The sequence below is a fragment of the Cricetulus griseus genome, chromosome 3 (assembly GCF_003668045.3).
Source record: "Cricetulus griseus strain 17A/GY chromosome 3, alternate assembly CriGri-PICRH-1.0, whole genome shotgun sequence".
NCBI lineage: Eukaryota > Metazoa > Chordata > Mammalia > Rodentia > Cricetidae > Cricetulus > Cricetulus griseus.
In genome coordinates this window covers 81,635,045-81,659,142 of record NC_048596.1, presented here as the reverse complement: position 1 = coordinate 81,659,142, position 24,098 = coordinate 81,635,045, and the positions used below count along the sequence as shown (strand labels likewise).

Genomic DNA, 24,098 nt, shown 5'->3' with positions numbered 1-24,098 from the left:
CACCAGTGACTTCTAGAGCAAGCAGCTGACTCTGCTGTGCTTTGATTTAGTTTTGCCAAAGATCTGAAAAGAACTCTCAAAGCTTCCATACAAAGAGAAAGTGGAACTTGCTAGCTATGTGCTCTGGGACTTTTATTAGGTAGTGGAAAAGAGTTTTGGAACCATCTCCCCTCAACACCCCCCCACACACACACACATGTGGAAAGAGGTCTTTCGAACATAAAGTCCATTCACACAATCATTGGGATGTCAGCCCATGGCAAAGACTTCATAAGAACCTACTGGGGGACATCTCATGCCAACTCCATGGTTGGCACTTGTGAGCATCATTGAAGGGCCTGTCCATTCTGTTACTTCTCTAGCGTCCTTCCAGGGACTGTGATGGATTAAGCACTTTCCTTCAAGGCAATTAGGAAAGCTTGAGGGAATAAGCGATGGCAGCTGTTGCTATGTGAGTGTCTGTTTTGCCAAGAAGCAGGGAAAACAAGTGAGCTAAGAGTGGTTGGGAAGTAGAGATTATGAAGGACAGCAGAGTCCCAGCAGCCACGGCTTTCCTTCCTTGCCGTCACCCACCCCACACAACCCCAGAACCTCTGCACCAGCTGGCGAGAGCCCAAAGTTACGAAATTACAAAACCATGTATGTGCTCAGCGCTTTGTACACCCCTGGGAGAAGAGCACACTTTTGATTGAGTCACTGGCTCCTCTGCCACTTGATTTGGAGCATTTGAGGCATTTAGAGGTTCTCCACCAGTGATGAAGCCATGCTTTTCTTTACTAGTTGACTTTAAGAATGGTTAGCACAAAGAGAGCTTATTTGGTGTGTTTTTATTAGCACTTTAGGCGTTGCTTTTGTGCCAACTCCATTTTACAGATTAGGAAACTGAGGCTCCGAGGGCATAAGCAACTTCCTCAAGGCTGTGCAGAGTTAAGACTCAGTCTCAGACTGTCAGGTTTAGAGTCTCCTTCCCTCTTCCCTCCCCCTCCCTCCCCTCGATTCCCCATTGTTTATGTATATGATGTATATGTCTGTCCAGGTGGTGGGAGTGAGGGATGCACTCGTCACAGTGCTCCTATAGCAGTCAGAGGACAACCTTCAGTGTTACCCCCATGCTTTCCATCCTGTTCGAAACAGGACTCTATCGTTTGCTGCTGTGAGTGCCAGGCTCTGGTTTGTCAGCTTCCAAGGACTCTGCTGTCACTGCCTCCCATCTTGTAGGAGTACTGGGTTATAGGTAGATGTTGCTGTGCTAGACTTTACATGGGTTATGAGGATTTGAACACAGGTCCTCATGCTTACATGGCAAATGCTTTACCCACAGAGCCTCTCCACAGCCCAGAGTTGGCTTTATAAACTAACATTGTTCTCTGAATGCCTTTCATCAGACTCATACATAATTGGAAGAATTTGATAGTTTCAGGGGCTTTAAAAAATTAGCAGCCAGACTCGACATGCTGGTCAGTAGTCGAGTGCTTGCCTAGCATGTGCAAAGCCCTGGGTTTAATCCCTAACAAGACAGAATAAATAACTATAAATCACAACAAATAAAAATTGACACCTGCATCAAGAAATTTCTGCTTTGTTTTGTTTGTGCACCAAACTGAAGTCCATGGCATCTGTCATATTCCTGTGCACACTGGAAAAGCAAGGAGACTCTCCACGGTGACGTCACAAACAAAGTGGCCAAGTGGTGGGAAGCCACGAGAAGGGAAACCATGACATGTTGATACCACACTACACTCTGGTATTTGCTGATGAGCACAACTCCTGGAATTTGAAGCGCTTCCCTAGCTGTGACAATAGTCAGTGGGATTAGCCCAATTCAGTGGATGCCTGGTCTCCTCAGCTCACAAAAGCCTGTTCTAGTGCTTCAGGCTCTCCTGGCAATGAGAGACCCACCAACAAGGCTGCTGCTGTACTCTGTCAAGGTGAATGACATCCAGAACAAAATGAAGTCAAGGAAAAAGGTGTCTGGCTGGACAGAGGAGACCACACGGTACTGTCCACAGAGCCCCGTGGAAAAATGCAGCCTGTGGATGGGTGGGCAAACAGGTGTTTCTGTTTGTGATGTAGGTCAGGGTCGAACAACTATAGGGAACAGATATTTAAGGAAAAATGTTGTGTGGATAGGTGTTCACAGAACTCTATTCACAATAGTAAAAGGTGGCAATGACCCCAGTGTCCATGAAGAGACAAAGGAGTAAATCATACTGTAGTATAGCTACACAGTTGGTTGCTCTGCAGCAAGGAAATGGGATAAACCATGAAGCTCTGTGTGAGTGAAAGAATCCAGACACTTCACAGCTCATGGGTAAATGATTGCATGTATGTGAAATATCCCAGATAGGGAAATCCACAGATTCTCTAGAGTCTAAAACAGATTAGTGGCTAGGGCAGGGAGAAAGGAGAATAGGGAAGTACTGATTAAGGAATACAGAATTTCCTTTTGAGGTGATAAGAATGTTCTGGAATTGGATGGGTGGAGGTGGTTGCACAGTGTTCTGAATGTACTTAGCACCAGTGAAGTATATTTCAAATGGTTAAAATGTAGTATTTATGTTGTGTGTATTTTACCACAAATTAAGTAAAAAAGACAACCATCAGTGCTACTAGTAACTCAGACACCCCCAGGAGTGCATTGAGAGGGGAAGCAAAAAAAGGGAAGAATAGCTTTAGAGTTGGGAGGGATCTGATGGCCAAACCTGACTCAACCCAGCCCTTTCAGGTACTATTTGTGTCGTGATGGGGAGGAAGATGTATAAGTGGCTTTAATAACCATTGCTATGACCACAGCAGGAAACTCAGTGACTGGGTGGGAAGTCTTAAGATGGTGGCTTGAAAACGCTGATGGACACATACCTAGGTGGCCTCCACATGTGGCCCAATCAGAGGGTTGGGGAGCAGCTCCTCTTTGGACATGCCGTTCTGTCCCCATGACCTCTCCCTGAGCTGCCTTTGCTTGTTTCCTGTACGCACTGGGTCATGCCTGAGCCTGAGGTTCCCACTGCAGCTTCTCATTGATTGTCCTGCTGCTGCCTCATCCCACCTGTTCCTGTCCAGTGAATCCGCAAGTCAAGGTTATGGGTTCGAGATGACACGAACAAGCACACTGCCCCTTGGGCTCATGGGAACCCTGGAAAGATAGGAATGGCCACTGTCTGGGAGAGCAACTGACCTTGACATCCAGTGTATGGCATCCCCAGATTCGCATACTAATTCCAGTACTTGAACGGTACCCCAGACTATAAAACTATGGCTTCATTTTAATGAATGGAGCTGATTGTGAAAGGGAACCCACAAAGTGGTCATCTTTGATAGTTAATTCCAAGAGCTGTGTGAGTGTTACCATGGCAACGTCCTTGAACATTGGAGTTGTTCCTCGTCTGTTGTTCAGCGACTTTAACTTCTTTTTCAGAATACACTTGACATGTAGTTACCCACTTAGGCTTGGAGTCAGCTTTCTGCTGAACAGCCCCTCCAGCAAGCAGGCGATGGAAGGAGGACTCAGGATGGAGAAGGGGGTGAGAGGCTATGCTTCAGAGTCTACTGGGCCACATAGCACTGCATCGCACCTACAAACTTCCCCTAGGCACCCTTCCCTTCTAGGTTAAATAAGATATATTATTATCTAAAACATTCTCACCTGCTTCTTTTTAAAGATGAGATAGAAAAAACTTACACATTACATTTCTTTGGGACAACCCAAATCTAGAATGTTCTCATTAATATGGCAAATCCTCACAAACTGATTTGTGCTCAAGCATGAAACAAACTTTTGGAGTGTAGATAATTCACTGAGAAGAGTGTTTTATAAGAATCAAAAGAACATCAAACTAGGGCTGGGGTGTAGCTCAGTGGTAAAGCACTTCTGTAGCCTGCATGAGGCTCTGAGTTTGAGGCTGGTGCTGCAAGAAAGAGTTTTACAAAGTTACAGTGCAGCCAGATGCTTCTGAAGACTTTTCCATGCAGAATTCTTAAGGGGTGGTGTGGAAGTGTGGAGAAGGGGCCTAACTAAGCTTCTTGGCCTTTTCCAGGTTCGCTGTGACCCTGAGATTCAGGAGCTGCGGCAGTGGCAGAAGAAGCTGCGTGAGGACAAGCACATCCGCCAGCGTGTGAAGATCTTCTGGGCTAAACAAGAACACAAAAGTGAGTGGCCGGCCGGCTCCACAGCCCACGTTTATTCTGGAAAAGGCTGATCCTTCCCTTGAGCTCTAGAGGGTTACTCTTGGAGTAACCTGCGGAAACTCTCTCTCTCTCTCTCTCTCTCTCTCTCTCTCTCTCTCTCTCTCTCTCTCTCTCTCTCTCTCTCTCTCTCTCTCTCTCTCTCTCTCTGTGTGTGTGTGTGTCCGTCCTGCTCGGCAGCAGCTGCAGAGTCCACAGGATGTAATTCACGTGGCCATTTCCCTTCTTGAGGACAGCTTCTGTGTATCTTGTATCAGAGGGCTTTTATTTTCTAGCTGTGAGACTCCAAAAGCAAGCTGTGATTTGGGGAACCGTGTTAATGACAGGGCGCACAGGTAATCACCCTCCCCAACTCCACTGTGTCTGAACTTCAGTGGGTTTATTTCCATCTTCCTTTTTGTTATGGGCAGTTCCATGTGTCAGTTTGGCTGGGCCAGGGTCTGCTCAGTGCATGAATGCTATTTCTAGGTATAGCTATGAGAGTGTTTCTAGAAATTGAATATGAATTTGAACTGGTGGGCTGAACAGATGGTTGCCCTCTCTAGTGATGGGGACCGGAATAGGATAAAGTGTGAGGAAGGTTGGATTAATTGCTGATATTATGCACAGAGTACTGGTCTCCTTCCTCTCCTCCGGGCCTCCTGGGCCTCAGGTCTCAGATGTGGGCTGAACCAGACACAATGGGCTCTCCATCTCTCAAACCTCTGATCCACCTCGCCACATGTGTGGGCATGTTAACACACACATGTACACACCTCTCCACATTCCTCCCCTGCCTGCAGATGGCAGATGGTGCGGCTTCTGTGAACCAGTACTTTGTATTTCTAAATCAGCTTATCGATGAGTATGCTTTTGTATTGGAAAAATAACATGTCAGAATGAACCTCAGCATATTAATCACAGTGGGATTTCTGTTTTCTTCCCTTTTGGGGCAATTGTTTTTCTGTTTTTTTCCTATTGTGACTATACAGTAAGTTAAACTTTAAAAATAAAAGTGTGTGTGTGTGGGGGGGGCGCTGGCACGATGGTTCAGTCAGTGAAGTACTACTGTGTGAGCATGGGGACCTGAGTTGGATCCCAGCACCCAAGTACAAAGTTGGAAACAGCAGTGTAAGACTGTAAGCCCAGTGCTTTTGGTGGGGGCAGCAGGGGTCTCTGCAGCCTGCTGGAGGGACAGTCCAGCCTAATTGGTGAACTATGGTTCTCTGTCTCAATAAATAAGGTGAAGAAGTGGTTGAGGAAGACACCCAGCATTTACATCTGGCCTCCACATGCAAGAGCACAAATGTGCACACATTCACAGGAACGCATCTCTCTCTCTCTCTCTCTCTCTCTCTCTCTCTCTCTCTCACACACACACACACACACACACACACACACACACACACACACAAGAAAGAAAGAAAAGGAGAGAGAAAAAGGAAAGCAAGGTGGGAAGGGGAGAAGGGAGGGAGGAAGGAAGGGCAGATGCTAGAGGGAGAGAGAGAGTAAGCAGCTTCAGCAATTACTCCTGTTCGACTGGCTCAGCCCCGACCTTGCTTAAACCCAATTGCCATTTCAGTTCAGCTCAGAACTGGGACTCAATCAGCGCTGTAATCAGTTTAAAGGTCACAGGAAGCACAGCACACCTATTTATTGCTGCTGTTCTGTATTCTTTGGAGTTGATTCCCTGTTATTTGATTGATGGACTTGGCTTGCTGTAGAGCAGGAAGAATAGAGTGGACTGAGTGCCAGCAGGAGCACAGAGTAGGATTGCTGTCCCAGCCACTTGCTGTTTCCACCTTGTCGCCTTGCAAGGGCTCCAAGAGGCTCCCCATCTTTCAAGGCAGGGTCCTCAGTAAATATGACCTAATATAATATAGATCCTAACATAGCCCAGCGCTAAACTGCCCTTTATGCGAGACTCTGAAATGGCTCCTGAGAAAAATTAAATAAAATAAACAGTTCTAAAGACTGTTCAGGTTCATGACCAGTTGGAAGGCAGGACAGTATTAACAGCAGAGCTGCCCCAGGATGCTAGCTGCCACTGCCATCCATGTGACCTCTACCTTATTGACTTCACTGGACCTTAGTCTCCCATTTCAGAATGGGACCATCGATAAAGTTCCTGACACATACAGCTGTTAAAGGAGTCTCCTGGATGATCTTCAGAATGAATCCTGGCACCCAGAGCCTGTGAATGTTCTGCACTGTCACAATAGTATGTGGAGATGTGTGTGTGTGTGTGTGTGTGTGTGTGTGTGTGTGTGTGTGTGTGTGTGTGTGTGTGTGCTTTTCAATGACCTGGGGTTGGTTTGACAGACCTTTGACTGACAGACCTTAAACTCTGTGGAATCCAAGTGGGATAGTGTTTATCTTATTTGTGTATTGCCCAAAGTTTCACAGAGATCAATGGTCTACACATATGTTTTTGAGGCATGAAGCTCTTGGGCTTCGCTTTACAGTAGAAGAAATAGACACTAGAAAGGTCTAAGGACTTGCCCATGGGGCCAGTGAGATAGCTCAGTTGGTAAAGTGCTTGCCAAGCTTACAGGAGGACCTGAATTTGATCCCCAGTGTTCACATGAAAGTTGGGTAAGGTGGCATACACACATCATCCCAGCTCTGGGGATGCTGAGAGAGAAGACCCCCTGGAGCTTGTTGGCTAGCTGTTCTCACCAACCAATGAGTTCCAGGTTCAGTAAGAGACCCTGCCTCAAAATTTAAGGTGGAGACTGATTGAGGACACCTGGTATGGGCCTCTGGTCCCCACATGAGTGAGCACACATGTGGGTGAGAACCCCAACATGTGTGAACAGTGGTGAGTTTGAAGCCCCATTTCTTCACTTTCTCATCTTCTAAGGCTTCTACAGAGATTGATAACACAGACAAGCTCCCTACTCTCTTTTCCTTCATGTTGCTGTAGCTGGGACCCAGAGTCACACATCCTAGGCAGGCACTTCACTACCCAGCTGCACCCAGCCCTGTGAGCTGCTCTCCTGGATTTTATCAGACCCAAACTTCTCAGGAATGGTCTTAAACACAATATGTGACATGGCCCCTTTCTTATCAGGGCTTCAGAATTCTTTCTGTCTGGGTTTGTGATGACTGAGTTATCTAGGTTGGGGCTGAATGAAGAGGAGCATGCAGCCTGGAATACTCTGTGTAACCCAGAACTTCCTTTAGGTATCAATAAGCAAATCATTTTGTGGAGTGTTAGAAAACAATATTTCCCTAGCCAAGGTGACACAGTAGTCATGTCCCAAAGACCTCCCGTGTGGCAGTTTCTGTCCTTTAGATTTGCCATTAAAAAAAGTGTATTCAAAAATGGGAATGAGTCTACCACAAGGTCCAGCAATTCCACTCCTAGGCATATACCCAAAAGAAACACATTCATACAACAAAGACATCTGTTCAACGATGTTCATAGCAGCACTATCTGTAATAGCCAGAAACTAGAAGCAGCATAGATGCCCCTCAACCAAAGAATGGATGGAGAAAATGTGGTACATTTACAGAATGGGGTACTACTCAGCAGAAAAAAAATGGAATCTTGAAATTTGCAAAAAATGGATGGAACTCGAAGAAACCATTCTGAGCGAGGTAACCCAAACACAAAAAGACAAACATGATATGTACTCACTCATATGTGGATTTTAGACATAGAGTAAGGGATTACCATCCTACAATCCACACTGCCAGAGAAACTAGTAAACAAGGAAGACCCTAAAAGAGACAAACTTTGTCCCCTGGAAGGGGAAAGGGTCACCATCCCTGAGCAAATTGAGAACATGGGAAGTGGGGGGAGGGAGCTATGAGAATGAGAAGGGAAGAAAAGGAAGGATGCAGAGGTCATGAGGAAGCAGAACTTTTGAGTCAGGTGTAGATTAGAAGAAAGGACATATGATAGGTAGGATTTTAGTTGGGGGGGGGTGGTAGAGGAGGAAGGGAGGGAGAAGGGAACTGGGATCGTCATGTAATTCAATCTTGTTTGTAATTCAAATATATAAAATAAAAAAACTAAAAAAAGTATATTCACAGTAGGTGGCAATACTTTGGAGCTCCATTTAAAATTTTCCCTCTGTGTAGATATCCCACAGGCAAATATCACTCTAAGGTGTTCTCATGGTATCACACACCACGTTCTGGTGTTTACATTGTGAGCAACCTCTTGCAGACAGAGAGTCTTGGGGAGGGACAACAGCTGTCCTAGCAAACTCCTGGTCATGTGCAGTTGGTCTCAGGTTACACAGAGTCAGAGGCTACTGTCCCCAACAACATTCTCTTCCAGACAGAAACAGTGTGAAGTTCTCCAGTCTCTCTCCAGAAGGACAGGTGCACAGATTATTTTTAAATGTGTGTCTTCAGAATTTCAGCCAGAGCAGTCCAAAGATGCCTTGAGACATGGTCAAAAATCCCGTCCCAAATAATAGCATGTTTTAAGTTGTGATTCATCGGTGATTGGTTTCATATGTTCTTTGTATGTGAATACTTCTCACTAAATCCAGTGGCGCATGTTGTGGTGAGCACAGAGCCAAAATAAGCACAGCTGAGAAGTCAGAGGGTAGAGAAAGATTTATTACCTGCAGCAGGTGGAGGGCATGGGAGTCACTTCCAGAGCCACAGTGTCCTCTTTGAAGGGTGGAAGCACGGAGATTTTATTCAGGAAGCCTATGCATATGCCCATGGGAAAACACCTTATGGGCAAGCGCATTCCTGAGCATCTTCGCTTAAGGGCATAGTTCAGGAAGGGAAGAAGGTAGGGCATATTTGGGGGTACCCTTAGTTTAAGCACATGACTTTAAAAGTTTAAATTTAAAGATACAGACACTTCTAGGCATGCTCAGATAGAGCAATGAGGATGATAGGCAGCTGCCTCTGGACATGCTTAGCTGTGTGTGTGTGTGTATGTGTGTGTGTGTACCCATTCATTTGTGTGTTTACAGGTACATGAGAGTGTGCATGTGGGTGTAGGTCATAGGACAGGCTCAGCTCTCGTTCCCTGGCTGCTGTCCATCTTATATTGCTTGTCAGTCTGGTTTAATTTTGAGACAGGGTCTCTCATTTGCCCAAACTGATCAAGCAGGCTGGACTGGCTATCTGGCAAGTCCCAGGGAGCCTCAGGGATCTGCCTGTCTCTGTCTCCCAGTGCTGAATTACAACTCTAGCTTTTAAAATGTGGATTCTGGGAGATCAAACTCCGGTCCTCATGTTTGCATGGCAAGCACTTTACCCACTCAGCCATTTCCCCAGTCCCTCAAAAGTTTTATCTAAAGCAGTGGTTCTCCACCTTCCTAATGCTGTAATCTTTTAGTACAGTTCTCCATGTTGTGGTGACCCCAATCATAAATTATTTCATGCTACTTCATAACTGTAATTTTGCTACCATTATGAATTGTAATGTATGTATATGATATGCAGGATAGCTGATATGTGACCCCCAAAGGGGTCATGACCCACAGGTTGAGACCCACAGATCTAGGAAAGAAAGAGAGAAAGAAAGGAAAGACAGTTTAAGGCACACTAATACAGGGGGTTGTTCATAAGTGCTGGCCTCACTTAGAGGCTGCCATGTCTACATTTTACTTGGAAGTCTAAGAGGGGTCAGACTAAAAACAAAAACAAAAGTCATAGCAATTGTTTCCAGAACACCAGAATCTATTGCACACACATATAAACACACACACACACACACACACACACACACACACACACACACACCTGTATACACACACACACACCTGTACACACACACCTACACACACACACACACACACAAATTCACATGTGTGCAAACACACACACACACACACACACACACATGACAGGTAACTTTCTCATGATATATGCATTTTTATGCATATATGTTTGAAATGACTTTATCACTTTATGTTTAGAAGAGAAAGTGTAGAGGGTACAATCTGTCAAAGGAAGTATTTTACTTCTTGTTTCCCACCTGCTCATTCCACGTGGCTTGTAGTAGTTCCAGAAATACACTGTAACTTTAGGCAAACATGGCAATTGACTTAAAAAAAATGAAGGTTGTGGAAATAAAAGCCACTGAGTGCATATGGCAAAACACCACAAGACTAGCCACTGAAGATGTATTTTAAATATCTAATGGACAAAAATTGTGTGTATTGGTGTATATTCAAGGTGCACAGCCTGACGCTTTGATTAATGTAAAGACATGTTGTGTGCCAGGTGCAGAGGGTGCACGCCTTTAACCCAGCACTCAGAAGACAGAGGCAGGTGGATCTCTGTGAGTTCAGAGCTAGTCTGGTCTCTACATAATGAGTTCCAGGACAGCAAGGGCTAGGTAGAGAGATGCCCCCTGCCAGGAGAAGAAAAAGAATAAAAGAAGTGTTGTGTGATGTTTGCCATATCAACAGAGCTAACTTATCCATGTCATCCATAGCTGCCATTTGAATGTGTGTTGTGGGGACACTTAAAATTTGCTTTCTTGTCAATTTCAGTGAACAGTGGTACACTGCAGTCAGGTGCTTCATTCTAGATTCCAGAAGGTAGCCAGCCTAAGAGAAGGTGTGTGCTTTGTTCTTCAGCACTGAGGTTTCTTAGAGACAACAGGAGGAAATACAACCTGTTACATAACGTGCTGTCCAGGAGAAAACAGAGCCCTTCCATCGTACATTATGCAGTGTCAATAATGATCTCCTCATGTCCCCACAACAAATAGAAATACAGCTCTGAGCTTCCTGGAAGCCACAGCAACAAAGGAAATAAGGCTGCTGTCCTCACAATTAAACCCATTTCTTGGAAGCATACCTTCCTAAAGCAGAGATTTGATCTCATAATAAAAAGGATTTGATCTCACTGATAAAAAGGACTGTGTGGCATCCAGTGATCATGGTCCTCTCAGAAACTACAATTCCCCTTTAGAGCAGCTATTCCTCCTAGAGGGAAAGGGCAGCAGCCTGGGGCAAGGCATAGGAGCCGGAGAAATTTGTTTTCATGGTATGACAAGTTAAGACTTCCCTATGGCTTCAAGAATGTTCTTGGGCTGGAGATATGGCTCAGCAGTAAACACTTGCATAGCTTGTGAAAGGCCCTGGACTAATCCTCACTGTAGGCAGGCACACACATGTACACACACATGTGTACACACATACACACCTAAACATACACATGTGTATACAGGGGTGCACACACACAGGAGCACATACAGGCATGCATGCACACGCTTACACACACATGCACTCACATACAGTAGTACACATGCATATACAAGGGTGCGCACACACAGGACCACTGAATGAATTATCATTCATGGTGTGGATTTATAGTCAGTGCCATCAACCCACTGATATCATCTTGGTGCTTCATTTCTCCTACTTGTGAAATAAGAGCGATCATGCCTCAGTTGTAATTCTAAATGAGGTCACTGTTTTGATAATGCTATGGCTCTTTATTAAGAAATATGTCTATGAATCTAAGCTGTCATTTCAATTTAATCTTATTTATTTTTTTCTCTTTTGTCTTCTCACATGTTAATTTGTTCTGCACTCTAATCCACAAAAGAAATAAGAATTTGATTAAGAGACATCTAATGACTTCATGTCTTCCTTCCATGGGATTTATTTTTAAGACTCGCCAGAGTGTGGGGCTGTTAGGATGATGTCACCTTTCACACTTATATTTTTTTCCTTTAAAATTTGCAAAATCTGCCAGGCTGGGACATGCCTTCTCTTGAAATGCTTGCAGGCCCACGCTGTTCTCTTGGGATCAAAGTTCAGTCAGAGATGATTTCCTTTTTTAATGGTTTGGTCCTGAAACTTAAAATCCTAATTTGTTTATGCAAATGAATTCTTCTCATCTCCTTTGAGTCTTTACCCACCCCCTGCCTTGTTAAGCCTTCTTCTTTATACTTAGGGGTACAGAAGTCAGGGAAGACTCAGGATGGTCGATAAAGAGGGGTAATTTGATGGGGTTTAGAATCACTATGGAAACCAACTGTGGGCATTTCTGAGAGGGATTTTTGGAGGGAGGACCCATCACATGGTCTGGGTTCTGGAGTAAGAGGGCCAGGGCCAGCTGTGCGTCAGCATTACCTCTCTCTTGTGTCTCAGGCTTCCTCTGTCCGCTCTGACTTCCCCATCATGAAGGACGGTAGCTGTGAGCCAAAAGAAACCCTTCCCTCTTTAGGTTGCTTTTGTCAAGTACTTTGTGACAGCAGTGGGAACAGTAATTAATATAACCGGATGGACTAGGTCTCCCATTTCTCAGCTGGCAACCATGAGCAAATGTCTTAACCTCTCTGTGACTCCATTTGTATAGCAAGGAAATAGCAATGGTAATACTAACAACCACCCTCCACCCTAAAGGGGCCTCATGGTCATTAATCCAGGACAATATGTAGTTTATATTAAGTGGTCAACAAAAGGAGACTGTTATATTGTTAAACCAAGTGTCCAACATCTGCCAAAAATGTGTTATTGTTAAACACATTTGGGTTTCTCCCAGAGCCAGAGTTCTGCCTCTTATTACTGTCAGTGGAGTCACAAGCAAGTGACTCTTACACCTGAGACTCTGTTTTCCCATGTGATATGGAGACAATTAGGACTTGTTGCAGAATGCCCCTGTGGTGATCAAATAGGATAGCGTGTATGGTGTCGGACAGATGGCTGACACAGAGAAGATGGTAGATAAATGATATCTAGATGTTAGTGATATTTTAAAAATCAGCAGCACGTTGTGTTTATTTTTATTGTTGATGTGTTGTTTTGCTTTTTTTTTTTGTGGTTTTGAACCTCGATCTCATTTAACCTAGACTGACTTCAAATTCACTACGTAGCTGAGGATGACCTTGAACTCCAGAGCCTTCTGCCTCCACCTTCCCAGGCAATTTACCTACAGCTGTGGTTCTCAGTGCTACAAGTGAGAACCTCCCAGGGAAGATGTGTAAGGCTGCGTCAAGCTACAGGCCAGAGAATGTGATGATGTGGGTTTATTCTTAGCAGAGAATGTGTTGTGGCCACATCAGCAAAGCCCAAATACTATGGATTAGCTATGGGATCCCAGTAATAGCTGTGGATCTGAGACCTTCCTTTGTGAGGCCTTTTCATCGATGCCATTTCATTTGGATTAAAAATGCAGAGGATCTGAGTTTCTGGTCCAACTCTGCAGTGTACCAGCTAGCCCTTGGAAGGGATGAATCAGAAAATGTTTGTACCAACAAAATAGGGGATTCCCCGGGTGCTTGCCTTCCAGCAGATAAGTGGAACTCACACAGCCCTAATGCTTACAAAGCATTGCTGTTGAGTATGGGACTTGAGACTCAGGGTTGAAGGGTATCAGATGCTAAAACTGGCTAAGCTGGGGATACTATGGTAGGGTAGCTGAGGGACAGAGAAACTCTGGAAGCTTAGAAGTTGAAGGAAAGAAGGAGGGAGGGTGGGTTGTCCTGGGCTGTTTAAGAGAGTTTGGGGGAAACTTGGAGTGTGGCTCAGTGCTGGAGCCCTTGCTTAGCTCCAGGCTCCATGTGCCATCCTTAGCACCACAGAGCCTGTGGTCACAGAAAGGAATAGATTACTAAAGGAGACTTTTGAAGAGCACATCACCTACTTGGGAAGGTGGGAAGCATACATTTTGCAACATGGACCTTTTCTGACCCCACATTTTGTCTGTCACACCCAGAGGTGATTCTTCTTAAAAGAAAGCCAAGCTAATGGGAGGGCAGGGAGAAATTGTCTGACTTTGGCCCAGCTTGCAGGACAATATACTTAGACCCTTGGATGTCTGTGAAGGTCCCTAATCCCGACAAAAAACTTGAGTTTCCTGAGTGCCTACTATACTCCAGGCACTTTACACATACTGTTTCCAAACCTTACAGGGGAGGAAACTGTGTCAAAGGTTAAATCATTTGCCTGGGTCCTGGCTGTGAAAGTAGCTGAAGAGGCAGAACTTGCTACATAGGCAGGTCTCTCCATGAGGTGCACAGCTTTTCTGCCATCAGACCAAAGGCAGGAGGGCTTGGGGGGGTGGACTTGCTGCTCTTTCAGAGTGTACCCATCAGGGTCAGCACAGATGTGACAGCAGCGCCTCAAGAAGGAGCCAAAGACAGATGAGCCTTGAAAATACTCTCCTCCCTGCAAGAGCTGGCTGCACGAGGCTCCTGTTGCACATGGGCAGGGATGTGGAATGCTCAGAGAAGGCAGAACGAACATAGAGGGCCAAAGGCCCTTAGTAGTTGTCTTGGGCTGGGAGGGGTGGGAGAGCTGGGGGTGGTGGTCCCTTGCTGCTGTTAGACAAGACCTCTTATAGCCCAGGCTGATCTGGAACTCTCCATGTAGCCGGGGATCCTACCACCTCCTCCATGGAAGTATTGGAACTACAGGCATGTGCCATCATACCTGGGTATTTATTTATTTATTTATTTATTTATTTATTTATTTATTGCTTTTCCTTTCCCTCCTCCTTCCTCCTGTTCTTTTTTCCCTTCCTTCAACTGACAAGGTTTGATATGTAGCCCAGATTTGCCTTAAACTCTCATTTCTCCTGTTTCAGCCTTCCAAGTTCAGGGATTACAGGCTTGCATCACCATGCTTGGCCAGGGCTTATCTCTGGGGAACAAAATGTTGGAATATTAATAGTGTGCACGAATGTATAATTCCGTGAGCTCACTAAAGCCATTGAGCTGGCTGCTTTAAGTGGATGAGTTGTATGGCATATGAATCCCATTTCAGTAACACTGCTGCAGCAAAGTAGAAATGAAGGGCCAGAGGTCTCCGCAGCAAGCAGGATGATTTGGGAGGGGCTCCTGCCATGCACAGCTATGCATGCACCTGCTTCCTCCACCAGTCCGAGTCCTGTGTCTACTCAGAAAGTCCTCCATGGCTGCCCCGACTCGTTCATCGTTCATCCATCTGTTTGGCTTATCCCCCCTGCTCCCAAACTTGTCTTATAACATGCCTGTCGGAGTTGGGGCTGTGTCTTCCTCACTGTCCAGGAAATAAAGAAACGTGTGGCTGCAGTTGACCTTGGCCACAGTGAAGGGTGTGGGAAGCTGACCCTGGACAGCCAGGCCCTCTGTCACTGGGCTTTGTATTGACCATCTGCTGGGTTTAGATAGAAGTTGTGTCTATTCCTTTGTAAACCCCCTCTCAGTGTATGGTGTATTTAACTTGGTCACTGATAGTATTTTTTCCCTGCAGTTACAACCCAAACAACCCAAGATTTTAGTTGTTTATTCTGTGTGTTGTCTGTGGGGCCACACTAGACTGCAACGTCCCTGACAGCAAGGATGAGCTAGTTTCTGTTCCTCCTTTCCCCTCCTCTCCTCCCTGCCTCCCACCTCCTTCCCTTCCCCTCTCCTTCCTTCCATGGCAGATGGAAGCACTCTACCACTGTGCCACATCCTCATCCCTGCCTCTTTTAATCTTTTCCTTCTTGCTATTATTTGACAATTACCTACCTGTATATACTGAGCTTCCCCCCTCCCCGCCCCCCATGTTTTGGACCTATTGACCCTTAGTGAGGTGCTCTTATTTTTGTTTTCTACAATGTAATTCCAGGTATTGCTCTCTCCTTTTGAGATCCACCGTTTCTGTAGTGGTGACAAGGGTCCCACTCATTTGTCCTGAAGCAAGCACATCCCTCACAGCAAGTCAGCTGCCTCATCTCCACATACTCCTCTAAAGTAGGTACAGCAGATCACATCAGTGGATAAGAAAACTGAGCCACAGAGAAGCTAAACAGCATACCCAAGGCCACACTGCAGAGACAACTCCAGAGCCCTCCCTGTCCCCCTCTTACTGTTGCATTATGTGGCTGTCATCTGTGGAGAACTGATGGTGTTTCCTATAGCATCTGTCAGGATTCAGCCTCTGATTCCATCGCCAAGGCACAAAGCACACGATTCTTTGTGCCTGTTGGCCTTAGTGAACAACGATGCCACCTGCCAACCAGCCCCACCTCCCCCTCTGTGAGCTTGTTGACTCATGGTATTCACCCTTACAATCTAAATTTAGAATCCAAACAACTGAAGTGTCTGCCAGTTTTCAGATCCGACTCTCCTTAGTCCAAGCTTGGATTCATTTAAAGGCATAGAGCTAAGGAGGCTGGACATTACAAAGCACAGACCAGTTTCTTTCCCTATACTTTAACACCCGCTCACTCACCAGAGAAGTGAGGTCTCATCACGAGAAGTGAAGAAACGAAAATAATCAAAGGTCTTAAGCTCCACTCCATCTCCGGTCACCTGTACCAGAAAATTTAATGGGGTTTTGTGGGGCTCCATTTGAGCAGGAGGCCTCAGTTTACACTCAGGTGCCATGCCATCTGTTCTGTTGTTACCACACACATTGAATTCACCCTCATTCCCCTTCACAACATTTAGAGATTTATCAGCAAGAGTGGCTGATAATGACAGAAACACAGCAGCCTCAAGACCTGCACTGGGGAGTGAGGCCGGACGCTGTGCAGCTGTGTATCCTTGAGCCACACCTAGATTGTCTGGCTTTTAACTATAAGCCCAGCTATAAAACACATGAAACCCAGAAGACTTGATTTAATGCCCTGCAGATTCTTACTGGTTGTGTGACTGTAAACAAGCTACTTAGCCTCTCTGAGTTTGGTTTTCTCCTCTGAACAATAGAAATTATACACACACACCATTTTAGAGAGACTCAGATGAGGTAATACCCTTGTTTAAGCTTCTTTTCCTGTTGCTGTGATAAGATACCCTGACCAGAACAACTTACAGGAGAACAGGTTTATTGTGGCCCACAGTTCCAGGATACAGCCTATAGTGAAGGAGAGATCAGGACAGCAGGAGGTAGAGGAACTGGGTCTCATTGTGTGTCCTGCCAGGAAGGAAGCAGAGAACAACGGTTGCTTGTACTCAGATCACTTTCTCCTTCTTGTAAAGACCAGGGTCTCAACCCAGGGAATGGTACCACCCATAGTGGGAAGGTCTTCCCATCTGTTGACCTAATAGATGCAACCCCACATGTGTATGTTCAGGGGCCCACCTTCTAGGTGACTCTGGATTTCATCAAGTAGACAAAAGAGGTTAACCATTATGGCATGTAAAACATTAGGATTTTTATGTTTTTTACTGTTGGGAATAATGCTACTGTGAGCATTCATTTCCAAGATTGCATGTAGACATACATGCATTTTTCACTTCTCTTGGGTATTTATCTGGATTGGAATTGCTGGGCCATGTGCTAACTTTAGTGTCTCCACCTGAGAAACCAGGGTGCTCTCCCATGTGACTGAGGCAGGTCATATTCCCACCAATCATGAGAAAAGGTAATAATATGTGAACATGACTATCACTCAGTATTATCTTTTAGATTATAGTCACTGTAGTGAGTGTCAAATGTGGTTTGATTTGTATTTTTTGTGATGACTAATGCCGTTGAGGTTCTGAGTGTGTTGGCCTTAGTGTATCTTCTTTGGAGAAATGTCAATACAAAACTTTGGTCCCTTTAAATTGGGTTGTTTGTATTAATCTATAAAAGTTTTTTTTTGTGTGTGTGTATTTTGCATTCAAGTCCCATCAAATACATGATGTCAGTTCCATGGGATGTCTTTTTCTCCCTTGCTGTTCATAATAGTTGTTTGTGTGTTTGTTTGAGACGGTCTCATTACGTGGCCCTGGCTAGACTGCACCTCACTATGTACACCAGGTTGGCCTTGGGCTTTCCTCTGCCTTCTCACCTCTCCCTCCTGAGTGCTGGATTGCACATAGCAGCTACACTTGACCTCTTTTCTCATTTTTTGATGGTACCAGTAAAGCACAAATATCCTCTATCCCACAATCTTTTTTATTTGTTGCCTGAACCTTTAGCATTATATTCAGAAACCAGCCTAACTCAAGCTCACTATGCTTTTTGTAACGATAACTCTTTCCGCAAACCCCATGAGTTCCGCCACCACTTTAGGGCCCCCAAATAACACACAGAGTCTTATATTAATTACAATGCCGCCTCCAATGAGCAGGATTTCTTATATGCTAGCTCTGTCTTAAGTATCAACCATAACCATTAATCTATATATTTTATAAAGACTTATCTTATGGAAGATGCCGGTGGCATGCGTCCTCTCTTGCTGGGATCACATGGTGACTCTGTCCTTACTTACATTTCCCAGAATCCTCCTTGACTCCTAGCCCCACCTATCTTGCTTTCTTATTGGCCAACAGTGTTTTATTTATCAACCAATAAGACAAACATATACACAGAAGGACTTCCCCCATCAACTTTTCTGTTTTTTTCCCTAATAGTTTAAGGTTTTAACATGTTTGTTTAAGACTTTATTTTGAGTTAATTATTTTATTATATCTTATTATTTACCTATATGTTGGTTGTTTATTTAGATATAAGGTCTCAGACTGGCCTCAAATTCACCTTGTAGCGGAGGATGACCTTGAACTCCTAGTGTTCCAGCCTCTTCCTTCTAAATGCAGAAGTTGCTAGTGTATACCACCATGCAGGCCTAATTATTTTATTTATTCTGAAATAGAGTTTTAGTCCATGGCCCAGGCTGGCCTGGTGCTCACTGTGTATGCAGTCCAGGCTGCCTTAGCCTCCCCAAGTGTTGGAATCAAGGCATGTGCCACCACACCTGGCTTGACTTACTTTTCATTTTTGTGTAAGGTAAGGATCCAGCTTCATTCTTGTGCATGTGGCCATTTGCCCAGCAACATTTATTCAAGAAACTCCTTCCTCATTAAATGTCTTAGCATCCTTGTTGAAAGTCAGCTAATCAATGCTAGAAAGGCTTGTTTGGGTCACTCACTTTGAGTCCATTGACTTACATGTCTGTGTTAGTTTTATTTTTCCCTATTGGCTTCAACATGAGAAAAGTAGTTCAAGGGGTAAGGATTTCTTCTGGCTCATGATTTCCAATGTTTCAGCCCATTGTGGTGGGGAGTGTGCAGCTCACATTATGGTGGCCAAGAAACAGAGAGAGAAGGATGGAGAGAGAAAAATAGCACTAGCAAGCATCCTTCCTTCCTTTCATCCCACCTAGGCTCCAAGCATAAAGGATGGTGCTACTGCATCCAGGCTGGTCTTACCCAATAATTGGTCTCTAAAAGCACTCACAGACTTGCCCAGCAGAGTGCTTCACTAGTCTCCTAAGGATTTCTCAGTCCAGTGGAGTTGATGGTCAAGATAACCATCACAATGTCTATCCATCCTCAGGCAACACCACCCAAGTTTTAAAATTGGCAAGTGTGAGCCCACCTTCCTTCCTTCCTTCCTTCCTTCCTTCCTTCCTTCCTTCCTTCCTTTCTTTCTTTCTTTCTTTCTTTCTTTCTTTCTTTCTTTCTGATGCTGGGGATTGGACCTAGGGTCTCATAAATGCTAAAGTGCATTCTACCACTGAGCAATACCCCCCAATCCTCCCATGCCTCCCCTGAGATTATTTTGGCTATTGTGAACCCCATAGGTTCCCAGCTGCCATGCCTCTTGTCAGTTTTTGTGACAGTATGGCTCTATCTTTAATGTTACAGCCATGAGATTGTATACAGGGCAGGTATTTTCACACTTTCCTGTTTTGTCTTTGTTTTGCCCCCTGATGACCAACTTCTTTCACATGGGCTTGGCTCCATGATCTGGTTGCTTTCCTACTGATGTTTCTGAATCTCTGCATTTTAGCCATGTTCTTGCTCCATTCCCCAGCCTGTGAGTGCAGTTTGGGTCAGCATCTTGGGAGCCACTCCCATAAATGACCTTAGAGGAGTTTAGTTTCTTTTGTAAAAGTATTGAAGACATTTCCCCATGTTGACAATATTATCCTTCTAATTCATATTTTGACACTTTATCCCTAACATCAATGAAACAGTAAGCAAACAAACAAACAAACCCAGGGAGTCAGACCCCACTCTTCCACCTTAGAGAAGTCACTAATCTTGGTATACGGCTCAGCAGGCAAAGGCACCAAGCCTGATGATTCTGCATCCTATCTCCAGGATCCACAGGGTAGAAGGAGAGACCAAGTCCAGAAAGTGGTCCTCTGACCTCCATTCAAGCATACAATGTGTCACATGGTGCACATCTTCAATCCCAGCACTTGGAGGCAGAGGCAGGCAAATCTCTGAGTTCAAGACTGGCCTGGTCTGCAGAGTGAGTTCCAGGATAGCCAGTGCTATGCAGAGAGAACCTGTATCAAAAGCAAATAAATGAGTAAAATAATTCTCTAAAGAGAAAAGTCACTGGTCTTCCTGAGCCCGTTTTGTCATCTGGAAAACAGAGGTTACCATAGAGCTATTTGGAGGGTTAATGGCCCCCCACCACCACAGAACTAAATAAGCAGTAACTAGTACTACTAAGAGTTCCTGTTATTTTCATTGATTAAAGAGAAGACTGAGGTGTCCTAAGTTTAGTTACAAAGGATGGGGGATGGAGACAGGAAGAGATAAAGGAAAGTGGCCAGTGTGTGTTCATTGGCCAAAGTTAACCAAGGCCTACTCTACCCTCTGCATGTGTGCCAAACTCTGAGGTTTAAAACATCAGCAGTAGAGCTTTGACCTAGAATCCAAGGAGAGTGACTCTCAGGTATCTCCATCTCCTGCTTATGAATAAGCTTTCCAGACTATGAATCCTAAACTATCCAGAAGCATGAAGCACTTCTCCTGACTGGATGGTCTGTCCCCAAACTTGTCCCACTTGCATTTTCTGGACTCTCTTGTTTCTAACTATTGTAAACTCAGTGTAAACAATTTATGCTGTCCTTGCCCCAGATTTCATCATAAAATTAGGGGAAGCACCAAGCCCTAAGTTTGGAGTGTATCCAAGAGAGGAAGCAAGCCAGCTGCGTTCTCAAGCTCCTGCCTCCATGACAGTAGCCTGGATCTATGAGCCAAAATCAACCCATCCTTCCTTAAATGGCTTTGGTCTTGATGTTTTGTCAGAGCAGCAGGAAAAGTAACTAACTCAAAAGTTGGTAGCAACTCACTGGACTGAAGTATTGAGACACAGGAGAGACATCTTCTCTAAGGATGTGAGATTATGTGGAGATAAATGGATTTTTCACATTAGTGAATAGAGATATTCATGTTTTCCTTACAGGGTACTGGAGGTCCCTTAGAAGGAACTCAATATTAGTATTTGAGACCTTAGAATGTTAATCCTATCCCCTTCTGATGCCTACAGAGTCTGATTCCTGAGTTTTGGGGTTTCTTAATCTGAGCCCTATCTGCCCCGAGGTCTGAGTCAACCATCAAGATGAGTGAGCGGAGGCTGGAGGTGTAGCTCAATAGAGAGGGTGCTGGCCTAGACTGCATCCCCAGTACTACACGAAAGCAGGCATGATGGCACATGCCTGTGGTCCCAACACAGGGGAGATAGAGGCAGGAAGATCAGAAGTTCAAGGTCATCCTCAACTGCACAGTGAGCCTAGAATGTATGAATCTCTGACTCAAAAGAAAAACAATAAGCAACTACTGCTTCCAAATCCCTCAGTGTGAATGGAAAGGACTATTCATTACCTTGCTGTGCTTGTGGAGATGGTTAAACAGAAACAGTATTAGCTTCTGCTTCTCTTAAGGCAGTGTGTAGTATGCATAGCTTCTGCCAGGCTGTGGATAAGCTGCTACACTGTAAACTCTCTTGGGATGCCTAGAATGTTTCTAAAGGTTCAAGCTTGGTTCTGGCAGCTGAGAATTCAGGGCTAAATAAAAAGCCCTAGGCCATGGCCGACTGGACTTGCGTGTGTTCATTCATGTCCATGCCTTACTGAGTTCTGGAAGACACCAACTCTCAGAGGCTAGTGTAGTAGGCAGTGAAATTCTAGTCTTCATACACTTTAACTAATTGCAAAATGGAGTTTCCTGTGTACACTGAGATGTAGAAGGAAAGCTTTAACAAGTAGAGACATAAATCCCCATGAATGACACATAAACTGAAGCTTGCCCAAGATCTAAAGAAAATGTGTTGAAATATTGGTTTTAAGTGCTACATTTCCCATTTTTCTTATGGCAAGTGGATTCTTCATGTAATCCAGAAATGTTTTATTGAATATTCACCACATGCTGTGCAGTAGGTGCCGTCATATTTCAATCTTTGCACTCTACTGGAAGGTTTTTTTTTTTTTTTTTTTTTAACCTGTATTAGTTAGCGTTATCATCCTGTGGCTGTAACAAATACCTGAAATAATAATCTTACAAAGAGAAAAGGTTTATGCTGGTTCATAACTGCAGAGGTTTCTATCTGGGGCCAGTTGTTCCTGTTGCTTTGAGCCTATGGTGAGGCAAAACTTCATGCTGGGGATCGTATGGTAGAGCAAGCTTGGCTGGATGCAAAAGAGAAAGAAACAGATGGACCAGGGTGCCGATACCTCCTCAAGGATATGCCCCAGTGACCTAACTTCCTTTTACTGAACTTCACCTCCTGAAGGTTGAACTACCTCCCAGGCTGGGACCCAAGCCTTTGGGCTTCTTTGTCTCGAGAGACTTGTTTGGGTGATAGACAGTGGGATTCCAAGCCAGACCTCCCTTCCTCTAGTGTGCTTAATCACTAAGTCCTCCTTAGGGGACTCCACGATGGCTCTGATGTTGTCTTCTCTTTCCCTGTGAAGGTCCTGGTTTTTCCTCTCCTGTGAAAGCAAGCCTTTGGACTGAGACTGTAGTTCAGTTGGTAGATAGCTTGCCTCTCATGCAATAAGGTCCTGGGTTCAATTCCAGCACTGCCCATTCCAGAAATCAGGATCCTCCCCAGGGTTTTGTCTCAGTGTAGCCAGCCTTGCCACCCTAAGCCCAATGTGCCCATGTGAGATGCTGCCTCCAAGGAGACAGAGTCAAGAGTTAGCTCTGGGGGCATTGTTTAGAAGCCAGCATCAGAAAGCTGCAATTACTCCACCCTAGAGCTTGTCAGCACCCCCCCCACACACACTCCCATTGCCTTGTGGCTTCTAGGTTGACTCAACTCTCCTAAAAATAACACAGCCCAACATCTGGCACTGTCAGGAGAAGGAGGTAAATCTACCGGGCCACTGACATTTACGCAAAAAGACAGTAGTAATTTCTCCGTGGAAAGGACAGCTCCCTGATTTCCTGGTGTGGGGACAAGAGAGCATGGGGCTTTCTTTTTTTCTTTCCAATATTTTCCCTGTATTCTTCAAATTTTCTGAAATTATGTGTTACTTTTACAATGGAAAAATAATTTCTCTTAGAAAATAAGCTATCTGGGAAAAGGAGGGGACCAGGGGGAGAAGAGGAGAGAAGATGGAGAGTGAATGAGCAAAGCACACCATATACAAGCATAGAAATGTCAGGAATCAACCTGCTGTTTGTACAGTTAATACATGCTAATAAGAGAAGAAAAATGAGTCTAGTAAAACAAAAATTAAATCTGAGTAATAGCTTTATACTCTCTTCTATGTTCCCAATCCGGCCCTGATTCCAACTCTAAGTAAGATGAAGGCTTAGATTGTATTTTTTTTTCTTTTTCTTGTCTCATTTTACTTCATGGGTCTTGCTACATGGCCTAAGCTCCTCTTGAACGCATGGTCTTTCTGTCACATCCTCCTCAGTGTCGGCTTGTGCCACCATGCCAGGAACCCCCTGGGGTTGCTTACACCCAGGCAGATGCAGGTGAGAATCTTTCCTGTCCATTCACACAGCTCTGTGACTTTGGGCAAGCCATTGACCCCTCCCCACTTTGCCTCCATCTTCCAGTCAGCACAGCCATCTCTCAGAGCACTTGTGGGGACAGTGTGAACAGACAGACAGGCAGAGAGCTCCAGGCAGTGTCCATCGCCTCATGATGCACATTTCCTGCTGAACTCTGAGTCACCCATGGCATATGTGGGGTCCTCTCACAGTCTTTCCACCCCTTCTTCCAAGATGTGTTTCCTGGCCTGGGAACAGCTGATATAGATGTCCCATTTAGGGCTGGACACTCCACATTTCTTTATTCTCAGCAGTTTGACGAGTAACTGGACTTTTCATCCACTACTGAAAGAGGCTT

The 24,098-nt window shown here is 44.8% G+C and overlaps 1 protein-coding gene across 2 annotated transcripts in view; it reads left to right on the top strand.

Annotated features, from left to right (window-relative positions):
* The window catches only part of LOC100763057 (IQ domain-containing protein K), a 115,351-nt gene that overhangs the window by 80,115 nt on the left and 11,138 nt on the right, over positions 1-24,098 (top strand). For both annotated transcript variants that reach the window (XM_027410175.2, XM_027410174.2), the window contains one exon: positions 4,035-4,146. In XM_027410175.2, the coding sequence (XP_027265976.1) occupies positions 4,035-4,146 (112 nt within the window). The remainder of the gene's footprint in view (positions 1-4,034; positions 4,147-24,098) is intronic.